This window comes from Gobius niger, assembly GCF_951799975.1.
Source record: "Gobius niger genome assembly, chromosome: 2".
NCBI classification, from domain to species: domain Eukaryota; kingdom Metazoa; phylum Chordata; class Actinopteri; order Gobiiformes; family Gobiidae; genus Gobius; species Gobius niger.
The window spans coordinates 41,841,302-41,863,485 of record NC_136853.1 but is presented as its reverse complement, the minus strand read 5'-3'; the positions used below and the strand labels follow the sequence as shown (position 1 = coordinate 41,863,485).

General features: G+C 41.3%; 1 protein-coding gene across 1 annotated transcript in view; it reads right to left on the bottom strand.

Annotated features, from left to right (window-relative positions):
* camk1da (calcium/calmodulin-dependent protein kinase 1Da) overlaps positions 1–20,946 on the bottom strand; it is a 103,657-nt gene extending 82,711 nt beyond the window's left edge. Inside the window, exon 1 of the mRNA XM_079552500.1 lies at positions 20,704–20,946. Within this exon, the coding sequence (XP_079408626.1) occupies positions 20,704–20,801 (98 nt within the window). The 5' untranslated portion in view covers positions 20,802–20,946. The remainder of the gene's footprint in view (positions 1–20,703) is intronic.
* Between the last annotated feature and the right edge of the window lie 1,238 nt (positions 20,947–22,184).

Below are 22,184 nucleotides of genomic sequence, written 5' to 3'. Positions count from 1 at the left end.
CGCATAAAGGAGAATGTTCACATGCGTTAATCTTTACAACTGAAATTCAACGCTCGTATTATCCTGTGAACGATCTTGTAGTCATCTAAAATCTGCGTCAGCCACATGTGTAGGAAAAGTTACAACACGATGTCGCTACTTTATATAATCCATGCACACTCAAATAAAGGACATCTCTCTCCACAGCTTCCTCCTTTCCTTTCTCTGAGGATTCTTTCCTCTGATTGGTCAAAAAGTAGTCTTCTTATCTAAGCTGAGAACTAAACCTGGTCCAGAGCAGGTTTTGTGCAAAGGTCATGTTTCCATGGAGATCTACCGCGATAGAAAGTTATCTTTGTAGTGCAGCAAAACCAGGGTTAACGCTAAACTTACCCCGTTAAGGAGGAGGATTAAAAATACTTTTTTGTCCTGGTACTGGAGTGGAGAGCAAAACATACGTAAATATGACTGTGAACTGGAACATAGTACTGAAAAAGTCGGACTGCAGATGGCGCTGTCAGTCTGCTACTACAGCCACACTACAACAAGACAGAGTCAAAAACTGTTTAAATCAGCTGGCCAGACATGTCAGAGCAACACCACGTGACAACCTCTGAGGAAGGCCACAGTGGGAGCCGAAACTAACAGGTACGAAATCAACAAAGGCTATAAGAACATACAATAATAGTATCACCACGAGAAGACCTAATGAAACTAATTACTAGGCCATTGTCTCGCCTTAGGGTGTTGTCGTCTTGCTGTCACCTACGCCATAGCTGCTTATAAAACAATATATTACGTTGGACACATGACTGAAACTTTAAAATAATGTGTGATATTAAAATATTAAATCAATAAAAAATATGTTCTACATTATATATGGTCTTGTTTTAAATACAGGGCCTTGAAATCAGTTCCTAACCACAGATCAGTGCCATGGTCCATCTTAGATCTTTGCCCACAATTTGGGAACCTCATCTGGTACTATAAATGTTCAACATTTTGTAATAGCAAAAAAAAAAAAGAATATTTCTCGCATCCCTGAGATAAGACTTTTAACCTCTTAACTCCCGCCTGAACCGAGAGGATCTTTTTCCTCACAGATTTTTTTTCCATCATTTTTCTTTTTTTCTTTTCTTTTTTGTCAATTTTTTATCACATTTTTGTCCCATTTTTTGTCAAATTTTTATCACATTTTTGTATTTTTTCTGTCACATTTTTTCTTTTTTTTTTCTTTTTTTTGTCACATTTTTGTCATTTTTTCGTCCATTTTTTAATCACATTTTTGTCCCATTTTTTGTCAATTTTTTATCACATTTTTGTAATTTTTTCTGTCACATTTTGTCTTTTTTTTTTTCATTTTTTTTGTCAAATTTTTGTCATTGTTTTGCTACATTTTTGTAATTTTTTTGTAATTTTTTGTCACATTTTTGTCATTTTTTCGTCAATATTTTGTCAATTTCTTGTGACATTTTTGCCACTTTTTCGTCAAATTTTCGTCACTTTTTTGTCAATGTTTTCTCACTTTTTTGTCACATTACCATCATTGTTTTCGTCTCAGTTTTGTTGCTATTTTCACAGCTTTTTTCCAGAAGCTTTTGGACTGGGGTAATGCCAAACTGTGAGAAAATGTGCTCGGTTCAGGTGGGAGTTAAGGGGTTAAAGGAACAGGCCACCGTTTTTCAATACTGAGATATGTTCTTACCTGAGCTTAGACGAGTTGATGCGTACCTATCTGGTCTTTGTGTGTGCGCTCAGTCACGCAAGACAACCAAAGATGTTGGCCTCTTCCAGCATATTCCTATAGCTCCAAACGGGGGTGAAGTAGGAAGCGACCAAGCTCTTCCACGGGCACGCTCAAAGACCAGACAGGTACGCACGCATCAACTCGTCAAAGCTCAGGTAAGAACATATCTCAGTATGGAAAAACGTACTGCTGGTACTTCTACAGAATTGCCAGGTTGACATAACAAAACAAAAAAACTTTATGATGATAATTGAGATTGATTTTGATGACATTTAATTGCAAGGCTGTATGAAAACACTATAAAAATGTATACAAGAAAACTGTCTCGTCCCCTCACTTGTTACTCACAAGCCACGAATGCAGAGAACACGTCACTCACAGTCATGTCTATCCTTGCGCAAAACCCATTAAGTGCGTCTTATTTTTCCCCTGAATCGCTTCCGTCTGACATCATGACATTGCTTTTCCATCGAGGACATGCGTGGGGCTCGTGCAGCTCTTAAACAGGTGTGCTCTGCCTTCTGCTCATATTTGCTCCCTTGTCTGTCTGTGTGCCTAGCTTCGACTGCCGTGACGTCGGCGCTGATTAAATGAATGTGTAATCCTGCTGAATGGGGCCAAGATTCGGTTTAATGAGTAACGACCTATTGTGTTACGCTCGGGCTAACACCTGTTTTTAGCTGAGCAAAGGCTTTGTCACCTGTGGACTGGGACAAAAACATCGTATTACAGCAAGAGGAAGTTGACTGCTAGAAGCTTAAGGAGAAAGAAACTAGTAAAACAAAATGCGTTCTGCCAAAAACATCCACCGTTCCCCCTGTAGCACAGTAGTTTTCAACCATTCTTGTCTTGCATTTATACCATTAATCTCTTAACCTCCACCTGAACCGAGCACATTTTCTCCAGTTCGGTTTTACAAAAAGAGTGACGAAAAAGTGACAAAAAAGCAGCGATAACACAATGTACAAGCGACAAAAACATGACAAAAAAGGGGTGAAAATTAGACAAAAAATCCTACAAAAAAGCATAAAAAACCCTACAAAAACGGGACAAAAACGGGACAACAACACAACAAAACAGTTAGGATCAGTTTTGTAGTTCTTAGCTTTCAAATAAGGCGTCATCCTGGCCTACAGGCTTTTAGATTTAGGTAAAGTTGAACTGGAGAAAATGTACTCGGTTAAAGTAGTACTCATGCCCCTAGAGGCCATATACGCCACTGCAGGTGTCGTAGCACGTTTTTTTTACTCGTTGTCCGTGAGAGTAGATTCTACACTGACAGAAAAGACAAAGGGAGAGAGGGACATTGTACATCCAATTACACAATGGAGATCATTTGTTTCACTGAAACTTGGCTGTAAATACTGTTTATGTGGCGCTAGCCCGCAGCTAGCTTTGCCCGTTAGCCTGTTAGCTTCTTCTTCGTGATTCTATTAGTGTGTATTGCGCCTCCAACGGTGGAAGTTGCAATTGTTGTTTTCTGGCCAGAGACACCAGGGGGAGATGAAAGACCCTCCAATCATCCCATTAACACTTGAATTATCCCCAGAGGGACTACGAAAAAGATGTATTAAGATAAACAAGTTGCTTAGGCGGGGGTTAAGAACAATACTTGCAATAGCGATATGATGTACGATGTACGTGTTGCATAAATACAAATGATAGTGGCAAAATTGACTTGTATTTGTTATTTTGTTCCTTAGGGGCCTGTCACAATTGGCGTACGGGCACTATGCAATAATTGCGGCCTCAAAATATGAAGGTTGTGCGAACAATCTCTTTTGGGGCACGGGCGTCTGCATGAGCGACCGCTATTGACCGCATGAAAAGGTGTGAATCGCAGTTGGCGTATGTGGCGCAGCTAAATGTCATGCATGCACAAAATTCAGTGGCGGTCGATTGCGACTGAATAAAGCCGCAGCAGGCCGCTACTGTCGTGAGAATGGCGAGAGATATATCGTGTCAGCCGCGCAGATGGTGAGATATTGGTGAGACACTGGTGAGCGCCACTATCAGTCTCGTGCGATTTCTGCAGTAGATATGTGGCTAGATACTGTTTCCTCTTCCCCCGTTTGGTCAAGAGCGCGGAGCAAACTTCACGCACGGGTCCTCGTGAATATGCAAACGAAGGCAGTGCGCAAAATTTGAGGCAGGGAAATGTCGCATTTATCTCGACTGTGTGAAGTAAAACTGCGTAAGAAATGAATACGTGGGAGAAGCAGGTGCAAACCTTCACGCAGAACAATATAATGCAGTTTGTGGTGCAATGTGGTGTTCTAAACGTTTACAAAAATGTATATCTGGCTCATTTACAAAGGTAAAATAATAATTGTGTTGTTTTAACGGCTACCTGCGACCTTGTTTCCCTTGGCTCGACCTGCAGTTCACAACCGCTGTCCAAACAAAAGGCTCCACAAATTAAAACGCGCTGATCCCTCCGAGCCCGAAAATAAGTTCTTTCTAGTCCGCACCACTGTCCGCATTCAGTGTCTGTGGCCCGTGAAACACTCGCTCACCAGCCTCTCCCCAGCCGCTCACCAGTCGCTTTCTTCCTTGCACCACTCGCATTTGAACACTATCCAAAATCAACCGCATCCAGTCGCAGCCCGTACTCTATTGTGACTGTGACTGCGATTTCTTAAAAGTCTACTTTGCGATCGTTGCGGCTGATGGCAACTTCAAATTTTGGCGCAGAGCAAATGGGGGACAAACTCGCTGCGGTCAATGCGCCAATTGTGACAGGCCCTTTAAGTTAACCTCTCACATCACCTTTATATCATTAACTAGGCTTAATATCACATATTGTTTTAGCATCGTTTTCTATATCTACCGATGTCAAAATTGTATTGCAATTGTACATGCAAGCTCTGAACGTGGCATACAGTGACTCTTTGAGAATTCTATTGAAAGCACCGAGGCACAGCAGTACGAGTGAGATGTTTGTCAAATGTGGAATAGGATCCTGTGCAGTTGGCATCAGGCATTGTGTCTACCATTATGTGTAGAGTTCTTAATCAGAATAACTGTATTATACAAGCTTTGGTCTGCCCGAGGAAAAGCTTGGACAGGTTTACGTCAAGAATTTGGAAGCACTGGCGCTCCTGCTTATAAGTGTAAATAATGTATGATGTAATTTTTTTTTAAAACTTTTATTACCATTATTTGATTTTTCTTTTAATACTGTGGCCCAGGATTCTGTGTCCTTAAAGGGATATTTCTGGATTTTTGACATAGGGCCTCACTTCCTAGTTATCCAGATTGTTGTAGATTACTGGAATATTTGAAGAGATTAGTGGTGCTAGGCTAGTGCTAGGCTAGTGCATGTCTATGGTAACTAGTAGCCTGCATTAAAAACAGTCTGACCCAAGCACAGTGCACCTGAGGCAAATCACTTGTAACACCAGACTACCTATATGTCTGTGTTGACTGATAAAAAAAAAAAAAAAAACTATTTTGCATTAAAAGAACTTATATTTCAGCAGCATCAGCTTCCTGGTTGTACGCTACGCAGCGGTGGAGTGATCTGCTCGGTTACCGGATCTACAGTAGTTTGTTTACCTGCGGCCGGCATTACTACACGTGGAATTCACAAAGGAGCTTTCAACAAATCAGATATGGCAACGTTTGGAGGACGACCCCATGATTTTGAAGAGGTTTTTAATGCAGGCTATAGTTACCATAGACATGCACTAGCACTTGCCTAGCACCACAAAACACTTCAAAGATAAGGACTGCATGTATTAAAAAATATATCTATCTATCTCCAGAAATCACCAACACTCTGGATAACTAGGATATGAGGCCCCTATATCAAAAATCCAAAATATCCCTTTAATAAAGCATGAACAAATGAACAAATTGCCATCTGCTCAAATGAAAAGACTGACTAACTCCTCACACAAAAGACAGAAGCTTGACAGGAGGCATCACCAGCCCTAGATCTGCCCATGACATGCCCCTTGGTCTGCGACATGTGCAAACCTGTATAAACTATGTGTCACAAAGAAAAGAAGAGAGAGTTTGCAAAGATATGTGCGGTATGACAAATTAAATTAAATGTTAGTTTAGGTGTGTTCAGATAGGAATATTATGCCATTATATTAGAAAGAGTACTTATATGTAAATATTTTACTATTATCCATAAACCCAAACTATTTGATATATTAAGCTTAAGGTTAGTCCTCGTGAGTAAATTTGGTATCTTGATTTGAACTATACTTCACATTTATTAGTTCAACCTGTCAGACTATTGGACATTACTCTTTCTCAGTTAATGTCATCTTTTTTTCTTTTGTCAAATGTTTGAGGTTTGGGATGGGCCAAAAAAGAAAAAGTGCAGTACAAACAGAACAGTGAGGGCAAACAGGGCAAACAGTTAAAAAGGTGAAAAAAAAAAATGAAAAAAGCTCACAATAGGCATAAACAAATACAAAAGCCAATAAGAAAAACATTACAAAGCCAAATGTCAATCACTATCAAAAGCCATGGAAAAAAGGTGTGTCTTAAGAGCCGACTTAAAAACAGGCAATGAGTCGACCTGCTTAAGCTGCCTGGACAGTTCATTCCATGATTTTGGACCCACAACAGAAATAGCGCGGTCTCCTCTCTGTTTGTTTAGTTTGATAATCTTTTCCCACTAATCCACGCTGATTCCTTGTAAACCATTTGCAAACGGTCTTTTTACAGTTTAGCCTAATGGTTGCTCTGACATCAGCCCATCCGTCTCTGCTCCTCCCCGGGGGCAGTGTGCAGTGCAAGCTCTGATCTCAGCATGTTCGGAGCTGGTGGGACTCCCTTGTGCTGACGCCGCGTGTGTGTTCAGCCTGATTCACCTGTTCTATGACACTTCTGCAGCACAGACGGCTTGACAGCAACAACTTTATTCACTCGTCACTAAAAATAATTAGCAAGTAGGCACAAGATGAACTGTTTAATATTTACACTAAGTACAGAGATATTAAACACAGTGGGGAGGAAAAAGTGAGTACACCGTGCGGAATTTCTTACATTTCTGCCTGAATTTGTCATAAAATGTGGCCTGATCTTTATGAAAATCACAGGAATGATTAAACAGTGTCTGCTTGAACTAATACCACCCAAATACTTCCATTTTATGATATTTTTATTGGCCATAACATGTAAACATTCACAGGAGAGGGAGGAATAAGCAAGTACACCGCCTGAATCTCGCTGAACTGCAGCAGTTTTGCAAAGACAGCACAAAGACAGCTCCACAGAACTACTGGATAAATATACTGTGGACTGATTAACCCAAAGTTAAATATGTAAGTGAACCCCTGTATCAAATAGCTGGCTGATCCTTCTTTTGCAGCAATAACTGCCTTTCCCCACGCTCACAACAATCAGGATGAATCTTCATTGACCATTCCTCTTTACAAAACTGCTGCAGTTCAGTGAGGTTCAGGCGGTGTACTTGCTTATTCCACTCCATTCATTCATAAAGCCCCTCCTGGAACCGCCACCTTAACGTGGTGGAGGGGTTTGAGCACCCGAATGATCCTGGGAGCTCTGTTGTCGGGGGCTTCGTGCCCCTGGTAGGGTCTCCCATAGCAACCAGGTCCTAGGTGACGGGTCAGACAAACAGCGGTTCAGAAGCCCCTTATGAGAGACCAACAGGCCCGGTTAATCGTGAGGCCGTCCTTCTGTGGACCCACCACCTGCAGGAGGAGCCATAAGGGGCTGGTGCAGTGTGATTTGGGCAGCTCCAACAGCTGCCCCCACGACCCGGCAACGGACAAATGGAAGAAGATGGATGGATGGATGGATTTTCATAAAGATCAGAGCACACATTTTATGACAAATTTAAGAAATGTGAGAAATTCCAGACAGAGTACTCACTTTTTCCTTCCACTGTATCTCTGTAAACGCTGTGTCCGTTCAACATTTTCCGTCGGCACCAGTGAACTTAGAGACAAACACTGGCATCACAAACATTTAGATCAGGTGAAAGTCCTTCAGGTCTTTACAAATGGATCAAGTTTGTCGAACCAATTGATAACAAACATTAAGGACAAACAAGCCACTCCCATAGAATAACATGGAGTCTTGCCCTCAGTATCTAAATTTGAATATGAACTCAACCTATTAATATAACTTAAGCCTAAGCTTAGCAAGAGAGATGCTTCTGCAGTTAGACATGAAGCAGTTCAATTGTACGTAAATATTTCACAGTGGCTTGTAATCCTACTTGTGCCACGGGCCGACATCAATCAACGTGTGTTTGGCCAGACGTCTAGTGTTCACGTCAGCCCTGGTAGACTGTGTGTGTTGAAGGGAACTCCAAGGTCAGGGAGAGGAATTGCTGAATCACGCTTTCGTGTGTGATGCCTGCGCTGCAATTAGAGCTGCTTCAAATATGACTCATGGATGATTCGAAAGAGGAGAGTAAAACATTGCTGTATAAATGCAGTGCCTCATTCATAAAACTATATTAAATGGTTCTTAAACTCGGGAGATGTTTATAAGGTTATAGCGTTCACAATTTAGTGATTGCCCGTAGTCCACAGTTTGAGGCAATGAAAACTGAAAAGCTTTTAGTCAGCTTCATAAAAAAAAATTAAAAAGTATTTCAACAAATGAATTTAGGTTGTGAATGTCTGACAAACCACTTCATTTCTATCACTCTATCATCTGTGCCTTGTCTCGTTAACAATAACTCATAAACATCTCATCATGTTTTTGTCACCATTACGTCATTCTGAAAAATAAAGGAACGTCCACTAATGCCAGGCATCTATTCAGTACGGCTCGGTCAAAATACTCGGCTTCTCACGTATAAACTCTACTCAGTACACGCCCCTCGTGTTATTAAGTGAAACTCTCCTCAGGACACGCCCCTTGCGTGCACTGAGTAGAGTTTCACTAAATAATGGACCGCTAATAATGGACCGCGGTCATTGTGGGCGGCGCAACAACGGATGTGCACGCCAGAATAGCCAACACAAAACTGAAGGACAAACAGAACAGCGATGAAAAGTTTTATAAGCTGCGATGACAACAATGTGGACAAAAGCTGCCTTTTGGTGAGGTCTATGGAATTATTCAGAGGTGCCAAGGCAAATACTAGAGAAAAGAAACAGCTAAAAGTCAACAATGAAAGTAAGCTACATGCTAATGCTATGCTAAACCAGCTAAAGTTGTGGCTAAATGCTATGATCAGCAAAGTCACCTTTTTCAACAGTGTTACGATGTGTAAGTGAGGGCTGTCCTCTCTCTCCTCTGGCCAATCAGAGGCCAGTGTCTGTTCCCGTCACATTAATATCAGCTCAGCACACTTTGGCCACAGCCGGAGGTCAGTCCCAAGACTTGTACCTGGTCAGCCTAGATATGCTCTGGCCTGGGCAGCGGGGACGCTCGCCTAACAGGGTAGATTCCAAAACAAAAAAACCTAAGTCTCTCTCTCATATTGTTCCGAAATTATACACAAAGGTCTACAACATAAAATGTGTAAAATAAGCACAAACTTGTGATTGATTTTCACCGTTTCTATGTTTTTCACCTTTTGGTCCTGGGTTTTTGGGCTCTGCACCACAGTTGTCCACTGCTTATGAAAGGTGCCCCAGTGATAGTGAACAGACGCTCAAATGCAGGCTGTAGGATCATTGCCATTGCTCCGTACACACTCAGAGCGTGCTGTGCTCTGAGGGGCACCACTGAAGCCAATGTGATCGAATGGCATTGTACAGCATTTGCGCTGCTGTTTTATTAATGCAGCTGATTAAAGAACGGCCCATATTCAATGAGAAAGAAGAGAAATGTGTGCCAATGATCATGAACAATCTTGAAAATAAGCATCAAAATAGTGACGAAAAGGAGACGTAAACAGGGATGAAAACTAGGGCTGACTAACTATTTTAGCGATCGACTAAGCGTTTTCTAGTAAACAGACAAAAAATGACATGAACATTTTTATCTTTGTTTTTGTAGTTAGGGTATGTAGTGTTTTGTACATTGAACATTTCATAAATATCTGACTCATCCAATTAGAAATCAGAATTGAAACACTCACTTTAAGTTTACTCCATCAGCATGTCCTCAAGCTGCTAAATTATGTGATAAAAAAAAAAAAGCAAAATATAATTTTCATACACCATTCACAGTCAACCGATTAATCATAAAAATATTCGGTAGATTAATCAATTATCAATATAATCGTTAGTTGTAGGCCTAATGAAAAGGCAAAGCGACAAAAACGTCGCTTTGCAAAAACGTGACAAAAAACGTGACACAAATGTGAGAATGGAACAAAATCGCGACAAATACACAGCAAAAAAATTACGACGCGGTAACAGCACAGCCTTAGCTTTCAAATGGGCACATAGGCCAGGAACTCCAGTCGAGAAGCTTTTGAGCTAGATTTGGGTAAAAGCAAGCTGGAGAAAATGTGCTCTGTTAAGGCTGGGTGGTAAAGAATAATGTTATTGAGAAAACTACAAATGAACTAGTAAAGTAATACATTTGGAAAGATTTTGCTAAATTCCTATAGGGCCAGCTTTTTGGTTGCTTTCAGCAGACCTAAATATCTTAAATATTTTTCAAATTCACAATCTTTTAACCTTAACCTCAACTATGCCTTGAATCAAGTGTTTCAACACAGTAAATTTACTTGGTTATTTCCTGTCGTGAGTCACAGGGATAACGTACACAAATGCTCTCTAACAGGATAAAACTGCAACAAGGGCATTTCCTCCCATCCCATCAGTGTTTCCCTGAGTCACCTTCACTGTCCGGCTGCTGATGCCGCTGATGTTATTGGAGGGTGGAGGGGTGGCGAGGACAGAGGGTGTGTTTTGAAAATGACCACAGCTGCAGCACGTGCGCCACTGTAGCCTCTGAGCCCAGGGCCTTGGGGCTTAAAATAGGTCTGATCCCTTAATGGACTCAGGTTTATGATCATTAATACTCCACAGCGGCAGCACGTGTCACTCTCAGATATGATATCACCTCGCTCCTGCTACAGGGCGGTAAGATCGATCACAGTCAACTCCAAGTTATCATTTGCACAAATCGTAAAAGGTTACAATTGTTTGAGTCATTTATGTCATTCAAGGTAGTTTAAACCAATGATTCTCATCTGTTACCGTGGTGTTGGGACTCACCGTCACCTTAATTATACAAAGCAACACAAATAAGCATTAAATCAGTTATATATAATGTCAAATACTTTATTTCACGATATTGTGGATTTAAGCATTGAATAGGCCCATAAAACTGAATTCAAGATCAAAACAACTCAATAACTGCCATGTTAACAGGTTCAGGTAGTGTCTTTGCAATTCTTCAATAGGTTAATATATTGAATGTGTTTGTAATTATGTAAATGTGTTGGGAAAAGGTGCCTTTAATTCTGGAAATAAACATACTCAATACCAGGGAAGGCTGGTATCAATGGGCTAGGTGAGCTAAGCCCCTCCTGTCATTTTTTTGACAAGAGAAAGAATAAGTTGTATTTTTCATTCATTATAGTTAATTTTGTATCATAGCCATTGTAGTTTTATACATCTGATCACGATTGTTACCACAAAAACAAAAAGAAAGGGCTGGTTCTGATTAGTCCCGAGAACGCACATGAATATGACTGATCGATCGCCGCAGGTCCCGCCTCCAGCACATACATGCACTTGGCTCTGGGACTGAGCCGGATTTAGCCCTGGACCCAATCACAGAGCACGCACACCCCGCTGAAGACTCCTCATTGGCCTCTTTCACTTAAAGGGATATTTCAGGATTTTTGACATAGGGTCTCATTTTGTAGTTATCCAGAGTGTTGCTAATTTCTGGAGATTTTTTTTTGTAATTTATGCAGTTCTTATATTTGAAGATTTACGTGGCGCTAGGCTAGTGCAAGGCTAGAGCATTTCTATGATATCAGCTAGCCTGCATTAAAAACAGTCTGACCAACTCCACAGTGCACCTGAGGCAAATCACTTATAACGCCAGACTAACCATATAAATGTCTGTGTCGATAGAGTAATTTTAACCATTTTGCATTTAAAATACCTTATATTTGAGCAGCATCAGCTTCGTGGTTGTATAAGCTACGCGGCGGCGGAGTGATCTGCTAGAAAATAGTCCCTCAAAATGCGATTATTCATGTGATGCAAGGTCAGCTGTATTCCAAAAATTATTCTATTGACACAGACATTTATTTGTTAGTCTGGAGTTACAAGTGATTTGCCTCAGGTGCATTGTGGAGTCAGACTGTTTTTTAATGCAGTGTAGCTGATACCACAGAAATGCGCTAGCCTAGCACTAGCCTAGCGCCACGTAAATCTTCAAATATAAGAACTGCATGAATTACAAAAAAAAATATCTACAGAAATCAACAACACTCTGAATAACTAAAAATGAGCCCCTATGTCAAAAATCCTGAAATATCCCTGTAAGATGGTTGATATATGTATGACGTTTCACTCTCATGACTAGTGACTGGCCGATCTTCCAACTATCCAAGGAAAGATATTTTTGCGTCCGGGTTCAGTGCTGTTGTTAACTTTAGGAAATACATGGCTCTCATATCATTTATTGAGAGTAAATGCATCGTCAGATAATCTACTGTTCAGTAGTCTGCTGTTTAAATTATGTTTTGGAGCTGTTTGACTGCCGTCTATAGAGAAAACTTTTGCCTTGTTGGTCTGATGCTTTGAGAATAAGAGTTGTCTGTATTGCCTGTTCCGTTGGTATTTGCTGATATGTGGTCAGATGCTTAATTTTAGTCTGACAAGTGGTGGTAAATGCATTTAGAAGATCTGATATAACCAGTCCATCACCAGCCCCCACTGCTCAATACTGTATTTGTAAAGCTGGTATTGCAGATGGGACTGTTTGACTTTGCACACTGTGACTGTCCAACTATGCTCTATTTTGCTCTGAAGTCTGAGGTGCACAGTATAAAGCTTTATTGTTGTTTTAGGGAAATGTGCCCACTGCATTTTGAGATTTCAGTTTTGGAGCATTGGAGGGCCCATCTTTAAATTGTTCTGTTTTTGTTTCATTCTGCTAATGCTTGTGCAGCCCTGTTGTGATATTGGATTATACAAAACAACTTTATTGATTGATCTCCATATTTGGGAGCACCTATAGCTGGAGGATTAGTCATTGTGTGTGTGTGTGTGTGTGTGCTAGTGATGGGAACCCACACAGGCACCGGGAGAACAACCACACTGCACACAGAACGGTTGTATGGTCTATCGCTGACGCCGTGATCAGGAATTTACATTCTCGGATATAAAAAAAAAGCTGGACAAGAAGATCAATACACAGACTAAGGATGTAGATGATGCATGAATTCACAAGCTGCAACAACAGACCGAGCAGTGATAAAAGTGTCGCTAACAGCTGACAGCAAAAACCGGGACTTTCGCCGAAGCTGCTTTGATCTCAACAAATAAAATCCTTTTGTCTGTGACTAGGACGGTATTTATAACATGGATCAAAACAAGCGCAAGCAAACACTTTCACAGTCATCTAGAACATATCCACTTCATATTTTATTCTCATTAATTTATAAAAACATAAATCCACCTCTAAGTCTGACTGTAAAGCAGAAGTAGTGAAAATAGTAAGAAACATAAAAATGAGTGAATAAAGCATTGTTTGCAAATTTGGTAGGTTTTGGGCTTCAAATTCAGTAAAACACAAGAGCAGGAGGGACAGGAGGGACATCTTGGTGAACATACAGTGGGACAGAAGGTCCCCAAAACAGCAAGCCGCAAAGCCAAGCAGTAAAAGAAGGAGCAGAGCAAAACAGAAGAAGTGGAGCATCAATTAAGGGCAGAGTAACCTCAAAGGTACCGTCATGTCCCACAGTACATCAGAGCTATGCTTTCCAGCAGGGGGAACGAATGTGAACTTGCCAATAGTTAGAAGGATTATTATGGATCGTCATTATGGATACTGGTGGTGGTACATTACACAAGCTGCCTCTATGGGACTCTGGAGTGTTTTCCCCGATTGTCCTAGAACCGTTATTGGAACTGTTGCAGTGTTGTAAGTCCCATACTTGAACTTGGTTTAAAGTACAAAGGAACTTGTTTACCTTAATAAATCCTTTCCGTAGTGCCTCTGGGGGTAATACTAGTGTTAATGATTTGATTGGGGGGGTCCTTTTCCCCCCTGGTTTCTCTGGCCAGAAAACCACAATTGCAACTTCGCTGCCTCCGGGTTTTAGGCCCCAAATACACACTATCAGGCTAAAGGGCAAAGCTAAATGCGGGCTAGCGCCACTTAAACAGTATTTACAGCGAAGTTTAAGTGAAAAACATTATCAACTTTGTGTAATTTGATGTACCATATCCTTAGTACAGCTTTAAGCAGCGTTTTGAACTTGGTTTTAGTTTAAAAATGACCTGGTTCAGACAGTCATTAGTCCGTCTTGGTGTAGACAGACATGAATTATTTTCTGAGGTGGTAGTTTTTGGAAAAGAAGAGCCACTGAATTTTATAATATAAATATTAGATAATGAGATTTTCAAGTACAAAAACACCAAGATCTACTGCTCTGACATAAGACACTATTCGAACACTTGCTTACTGTTCTACTTTAAGTTTTGGTACAAATAAAAGTATTAGATTAGCCAAGGTCAAATTGATATCAAAAGATATGAGGATGAGCTGAGCACCTGATTTGTAAGTTTGTTTGCCATTTCCTTTTAGCAAATTTACTTTACTAAGCGGTGATCCAGTGAGCACTCTGCCTCTTCTCTTCTGATATCATAAGATATTCTCCTATTATGATTCATTATATTAGTGATATCAAATTAGCCCATGACTACGATTACAATGTGTAGAGTGTTTACGTGCATGTCTCCCTTGCTTTTAAAATCTGAAATGGCTCCCATTTAAATCACTTGTGAAGAGTAAAAGGTTATAGGAGGATATTTACAACTGAGGTCAAGCGCACCTTATTATAGTCGATCACAACTACGTCTAAGATCTCGCAACCACCCACCTTAACCTCTTTGAAACACAAGCATGTCTGCAAAAACAAAAGTCAAAAGAAAGAATAATATAGGTTTTTTTCCCCCTTTTTTTCATTAACCCTTCAACATCTGGAAGTCAATCATATACAGCAGCTTTTCAAACAATCACAAGTCTCTCCCCTTTCTACGGGGCCGAGCTCGTAGTTCCTCCTGCACTTGTCCCGACAGTCCGGTCCCCCGCTGAGAACCGGAGCTCACCTGACCCTTCTCAGAGCACAGGCTGTCGCTCCTGAATTATTGAGCGGCGACACACAGACACAGACACAGACTGCACACTCACATCGGGAGGAGAAAACCGGACACCTGCCTCCTCCACAGACTCACACCGGACAGATAAATGACTGGAGGGAGCCCACACACTGAGAGGACATCAGGAAGACATAGAGGCAGTGCTTTGAGAACACGGGGGATAGGTTTGTCTATTGGTCCAAGGTTGATGGACAGTAGAGAGCGGGGAGGGTTAGGGCTCGCAGTGTTTTAGTGCTAAAAAGAGACACCGGGCTAAACTGAGAGGTCATGGTCACTGAGTGTGTTGTCACTTACGGTTTATGAATGCTCGATGGCAGTTGCCTGAAGGTGAGCAAACGAGAGCAAAAAACTACAAACTTTTCAAAGCTTTGGTTGTCAAGTGTGAGTCAGCTTTCACACTGAACACCTTGACTTTCATTGATCATAATTTCCATGACGAAAAATACTAATCTAAAGACCAATTATGTTCTTAATCATTGACTAAATGCCATGTGTTTTGGCTGTAGGTGAAAACAACTCAAATGGCATTAGGTCAAATTGTGTTGGGGTTGAGTCACACAAAGGCAGAGGTGAGTAGAGTAGACATGTTAGCATGTTAGCTTCTTCTTCGTGATTCCATTATTGTGTATTGGTGGCTCCGGTCCGGTGGCAGACAAGTTGCAAACATGTTTTTCTGGCCAGAGACACCAGGGGGAGATGAAAGACCCTCCAATCATCCCATAAACACTTGTATTACCCCCACAGGGACTACAAAAAGGATTTATTAAGGTAAACACATTACTTAGTTCTGCTTTAAGACTACTCCAAGAAGTACAATAAATTCAAAAAGTTACTTAAAGTACTTGAGTAAATGTAACATTGATGTCCCAAGTCTTTCATCCTTGACACCTGTTATACATGTTTTGGGGAAGTGCCTCTGAGGAGTGATTGAAGGAGGGGTGGCTGGTCTGTTTTTGTGGATCTTCTGTTTTTTTGTAAACAAGGACAACAATATCAGAACTTGGAGACTGTTGTTCTCAAGCAGTTCCCTTTATCTGCAGGAGGTGCTGACAGGTTTCCTCCATCTATTATGCTTCCTGTAGATCTTAGTGGTTATCAATGGCAGTAATTCAAGATAAATAATAACCAACACTACGGTTTACCATTTTCTGTTTCTAAAAGGTTTTCTATATGAAGGACTCACTTTACCCAAAATTGGCATCATTCTGTTTCTATTGAATATTAAAGCCACATGATTTTAGACGGGTCTCATTGTGGGAACACTTTGAAAGCCTTGGCAGTAAAGTTAAGAATGAATGTCTATTGGGAATGAATGTCTTATGGGACCCAACCCACCCTGCTCTTCCCTAGGATATAAACAATAGTCAAGATAGACATTTTAAATTAACCTCATCCTAAGCAACAAATTAATTATTTCGATGCAACACCATGAAAAAAGTAGCGTTTCACTCCCCCACAGTCCAAACTCAACTTCAAACCCCAGCCCATAATGTTGCTTCATTTACCATCAGAGGCTTAGGGATTAGCTCATGCAACACATCTGCGGCAAAGTCCCCACTTTCCTCCACAGAACGAGTGTGCGGCTTTACGCTGAGACAGGTGAGAGTATAACGGCTGTATTTTTAGCTCGTTCTGTCACATTACTGATGGAGTTTGGTGACAGCAGGCCATAATCAGGCACTTGTGTGTAAATGAACATCGCAGAGTATGTAAAATTCTTGATATAGGATGAGCTGGATTGAAGATTTGAGAAACTGCTGATCTGCTCCACAAAGACAGCAGGACACTTCGCCCACCATTAGGGCTTGCATCATTCTGGCCTGGCACGATAGAAAAGCAAAGTTAGATACTGAGGGAAGACTGAAATATGAACTGATAGAGTTTGTGTTGTGACCCTTGTGAACCCGTTGTGGCACATACTGTATATATTATTATGTTTGTTCTGTGTGTATGTACGGTCGGGTCGCTGTTGGAAAGAATTGCCCTTCACGGGATTACAGTAATAAAGTTTTCTCATTCTCATTCTCATTCTCCTGCATGTACGGCGCTAAACTCGAAATCTAATCAAACTCGCAATCTCTACTTGGTTCAATCTCGATTATCGCCAGGGGTCTTTATAATCGACAGGTTTACAGCCATTTCGAGACAATTTCCGTGTTAAATGAAACTGGAGGAAAGAATTTGTTATTGTTTGAGTTGAGGTTTGTATAGAAGATTATGTCATGAATCAGCCACATGTATTAATTGTTATTATGAAATGATAAAATCGAATCGAAAATAAAGATCGATAAATATGAGGAAGAAAATCGTGATATGTTTCTTGCTATATCATCCAGCCCTACTATGGGGTTAGTAAGTTTTGAACATGATGGATGATAGGGGAGGTTTTGTTCTTCTATCCATTTCCCCAAGCTGTAGATCTCCAAGCCATGTTCTCGCTGTTGAAAAAGCTACAAAAACTCCAAAACATTAAGGTGACGTGAGCAATGGCCTCATTCCAATCCTTCCCTCCCTACTGACCCACACACTCCAGTTATTTAACATATGTCAACAATAGCAATGAACAATTATGACAATTGTATGTGATGCTATAAGGGGTGAATTGAATTATTCCCTTATAGCATCAAATACAATTGTGTGTGTAACCCCACGAACCGGACCACGCTTTGTTACACTCACATACAAGACCCCATTACATATGAATTACTAAGATGAGCTAGCGTACAAACAAGTACACTCAGCTCCATAAGTGCTTATTAAGCCCGCACTAACGGCAGGACATGTTGACACTTAGCGAAGTGATTACAAGAGCTCTCATGCAGCCTATTACAGACAGACAGACTAGAATTGATATCGCAGATTCATGCTGTTCCCGTAGGAAAATGATAGGGCAAAAAATAGCGCCCCGGAGTCTTACATTCAATAGAAACATTTCAATTACTACCAGGCGGCTTGGAGTGAATAGCTAAATTAATGGGAGAATTGATGGCTAGTCTAGAGGCCGACCGATACAGGTTTTTCTAAGGCCGATATTTTGAGATGTTAATTGGCCAATGCAGATATTCTCAGCCAATATTTTTGACCGATTTCTCAACTGTCTCCTGTAAAAACAAATACTTGGCCGCTACAGCACTGGATTACTGTATTACTTTAGGTGATCCAATCATAGTTTCTGTCCCAGCTTTGATTAGTTGTCGTTAGCATTAGCATATTGTTACTAGCCGCAGCATTTTGCGTAGCGACCAAAAATACAATCGCGAAGGTTAAACTAACTCAGCGATTGAATTTTACAGATTCGGCACTTCAAAATGACATGACACAAGGCGTGGGAGGACTTGTTTTAAAGCCCTGACGTTGCTCTTTCCAAGTAAGTCTCTATCATTTCTGGTCCCGGAAATATCGGCTTTTTCCGGCGCTAGATTGGCCAATATCTGAAACTGTAAAATCCCCAAATATCAGTCCCATCAGCCTCTAGGCTAGTCACAACATATATATGTATTCACATCGATCAAGCCCTACTCTCTGCATCTTCTCTCGCACCAAGTAACTCCGCTTTCACTACATCCATACAGCTCCACAATGGTCTTCCATTAGACTTGAGCTCTTACAGCAGTGCCTTCTACCCCGAGACCTTTTCTTAACCTTACTTCTACTTGACAAAAGTGGCAGATAGCTTATACTTTGAAGACTACATTACGTTTACCGAGCAGAGAGAGGCCAAGATGATTTTTGAAAACAACTACATGACTGTCATCTTTATACTTTTCTATATTTGGGCCGAAATAGCACATTGCTCTTTCAACTTCTTCAGAACAAAAATGCACCTAAAAATACAAGTTAATGCAAGCACATGTAGGAATACAGAAAGTCTTTGGTGAGCTTCTTGGAAAGGGTTGGAAATGCTGGGAGTTCATCACAAGCTACAGCCTTTCTGTCGATTTTATTACACGCAAAAGTAAAGACTATCCCCCATGTCCCTCCTCTGTACATGTCCATCTCAATCTGAACACATTTATTTCTAAAACACATGAGCTGCCCCAACTACGGACTCATTTCTAAAGCATCCACCCTTGTCATAAATAAAGAGACGAGAAACTGTGCCTCTTCTCGCGCCCTTTCCACCTTGACCAAGTTACATGGCCAACTCCCTACAGCAAACATTCTACTGGGACTGTTTGAACTTTATTAATGTTCCCTTGCATCTGGCACAGAGCTTTGCTGCTCTCTCGCTCTCATAGCAGGGGGGTTTAACAAACACCACCAGCAGCAATCCCTCTAGAGGTAAAAAACATTATCAAAAACTTTCACACACCCAAAGCACTCATCCAGGGACTCTCCAGTTGCAGCTATAGGTCTTAAACAAGCCATACTCCATTAGATACATGTTTCTAACCCAACGCATTCTTTGTTGTCATGAGCTGTTCCCTTGTGCAGCAGGGGTGTGCGCGCGATGGAGCAGCCACTTGGCGATTTGGCAGATTTTCCCCACCGGATGCCCTCCCTGTCACAACCTGCCATTACCGTAAGTGGACTGGGCATGTTTTACACCAGGGGGTCACCAACGTGGTGCCCGCGAGCACCCAGGGGCCCTTTGGGTCATGTCCAGTAGCCCTTGGGACTTTTTCTAAAGTGTAAAGCACTTCATTTTCTTGATTCTAATTCTTAAAATTACAGTTATTTCAATTCTTGTGACTCAGCATGAGTTTAAGATAAAGCTATTTTAATATAATATGGGGTCAATATCCTGTAAGTGAACAGTGAACGTTTAAGTCTTTAGGATTTGTTTTTAACTGGTAGCCCTCGAACAACTTAATGCTCTTAAAGTAGCCCTCAGCTGAAATAAGGTTGGTGACCCCTGTTTTACACAATGTCCGATGATTGCCAAGATTGCTGCACTACCTCCATCCATAAAAAACATGTGGATTGGAATTAGGAATAATCATATTCCGATGTCTTAAAAGCTGATTAAGCTTGCTCTTTCCCACAATAGCGATGTCCCATTTTGGATTAGGAATGGCCTTTACTGATGCCAAGCTGTGCCACATATTTGGAGGTTTTGGGCACATCTAGCCTCTTGTCCATCCATGAGTGGGTCTCTCCTGCAATGTTCTCAATGTTTCTTTTTTGTTTTTCCTTGCCGTGAAGGAAGGTATAAAGACATGAGGCACCAAGGGACCTGCTGCTTCACTGTCAACTGTTGGACATTTGCTTAACAGTCTGAAAATCACAAACGAGAGAGATTCTAAAGTGTGTTTGATCAAATCAGCAAAATATGGAAAGCCCAGTAAGGCAACTGCTGCTGTTGTGATATTAAAAATAGGCTAGGTAAATAGATAGACACTCACAGGGATAGCCTAAAGTTGGCCAAGCACACACACTTTTTTGTCTACATAGCTTGATCATGACAAAATAGAAGAGAAAATACATTGACCAGACATCCCAGTACACAATTCTCATTCTTTCCTGCATTTCTCCAGAACTTGTATCAAAGAACAAGTGGCAAAAGAATAGGCGAATTCCTCTGTGGTTAATGCTTGTATTAAGAGACAGCGAAAGGCAAAATCAAATGATAGCAACTGGATAGGTCTTGTGTCATTGATAAGGAACATTTTTTTGTGATCACTGATGAGGATCAACCCGCAGCCCCGCGTGCGCGCTGAACCATGCGGTGTCTAATTGTGATCAAGTGCAGAGCGAAGTTCAAGCCAGTGCGAATTGTACACTCACGTGCCCAGGACTTCTTTAAAATCAAATATCTTCTTAATGTCATCGACTTGCTTCTTCCACGTCTCCCCTCTGCCGACGTCTCCGTTCTCCCGAGCCATGGCGCGAGGAGGCGGCGGGGGAAGGTGAAGGGATGCCGGTGGAAAGAGCGCAAGGACACCAGCGGCGACAGACGCACAATCACACTCGCGGGCAGAAAGGAGCAGTGTGCGTCTGTGAATGAACTGCGAAGGAGTGGAGGGGAGCCGCTGCAGCAGCCAGCGCCGCGAGAAGCTCCTCCCACAGGTTGCAGCCACTCTCCCGCCTCTCTGCGCTCCGGCCCGCCCCTACCGCGTACCGCCACTGCGTAATGGTGGGGGAATTACGCACGGGAGAATGTGCTTCATAACAATGTCACGATAATACAGCCCGGTCAAAACAACAAAAAATATAATATGGCACATACAATTTTGTTTTTGTTCAGTTGTCATTTTGTGTTTTGTTTTCTTGTTTATTGACTGTTTCTGCTGTTCTGTTCTTCCATAGCTCAGCATCAGAACATCCCACAATAATCATACATGCATTAAATGAAAACCCTTGTCTTGAAGTATCTTATTGTCTGTTCTATTCTTGTGTTTTTTGCAACAGGCCAATATCATCAAACAATCAAAAGAAAGCGATGTGGTGTTGATTGTCTCTATTGTGAAAAAAAAAGTATGAAGACACACCTTTCTTAAAAAAGCAAGTGTTTTACAACATTTGTTTAGTTAGAACAAGAACTAATTTTCATTTCATTTATTTATTTAAAATGGACAAAGCAATAACACTGGACGAACCAGATCCATTGTTTAAAGTGTTATTTTCAAAGTGAAATTTTCAACACCTGTCCTTAGGGGGCTTTAAGGTTACAATAAATACACATTATTAAACAAGCAAGACACACTCTAACACAGGAACAACTCTTCCAGCTCAAACAGTGGCTTAAATCGGGCAAAGATGTTAAAATTACTCTGCCGTTTTAGTCCAGTAGGGAGAGAGTTCCACAGTGTAGCCCAGGGGTCACCAACGTGGTGCCCGTGGGCACCCAGGGGCCCTTTGGGGCATGTCCAGTAGCCCTTGGGACTTTTTCTAAAGTGTAAAAGACTTAATTTTCTTGAATCTAATTCTTAAAATTACAGTTATTTCGGTTCTTGTGACTCGGTATGAGTTTAAAATAAAGCTATTTTAATATAAAATGGAGTCAATATCCTATCAGTGAACAGTGTACGTTTAAGTCTTTAGGATTTGTTTTTACTTGGTAGCCCTCGAACAACTTAATGCTCTTAAAGTAGCCCTCAGCTGAAATAAGGTTGGTGACCCCTGGTGTAGCCCGTCTGAAGAAGAAGCTAGACTGTCTTTGGGAGCACACAATCCCCGCTAGCTGAGGCCCTGGTGGAGGGTCTGAGAGAGCCTTAGAGGTCTCTCCATGAGGCCAGAGAACAGTGGTGACACACAGGTGTTCAAAC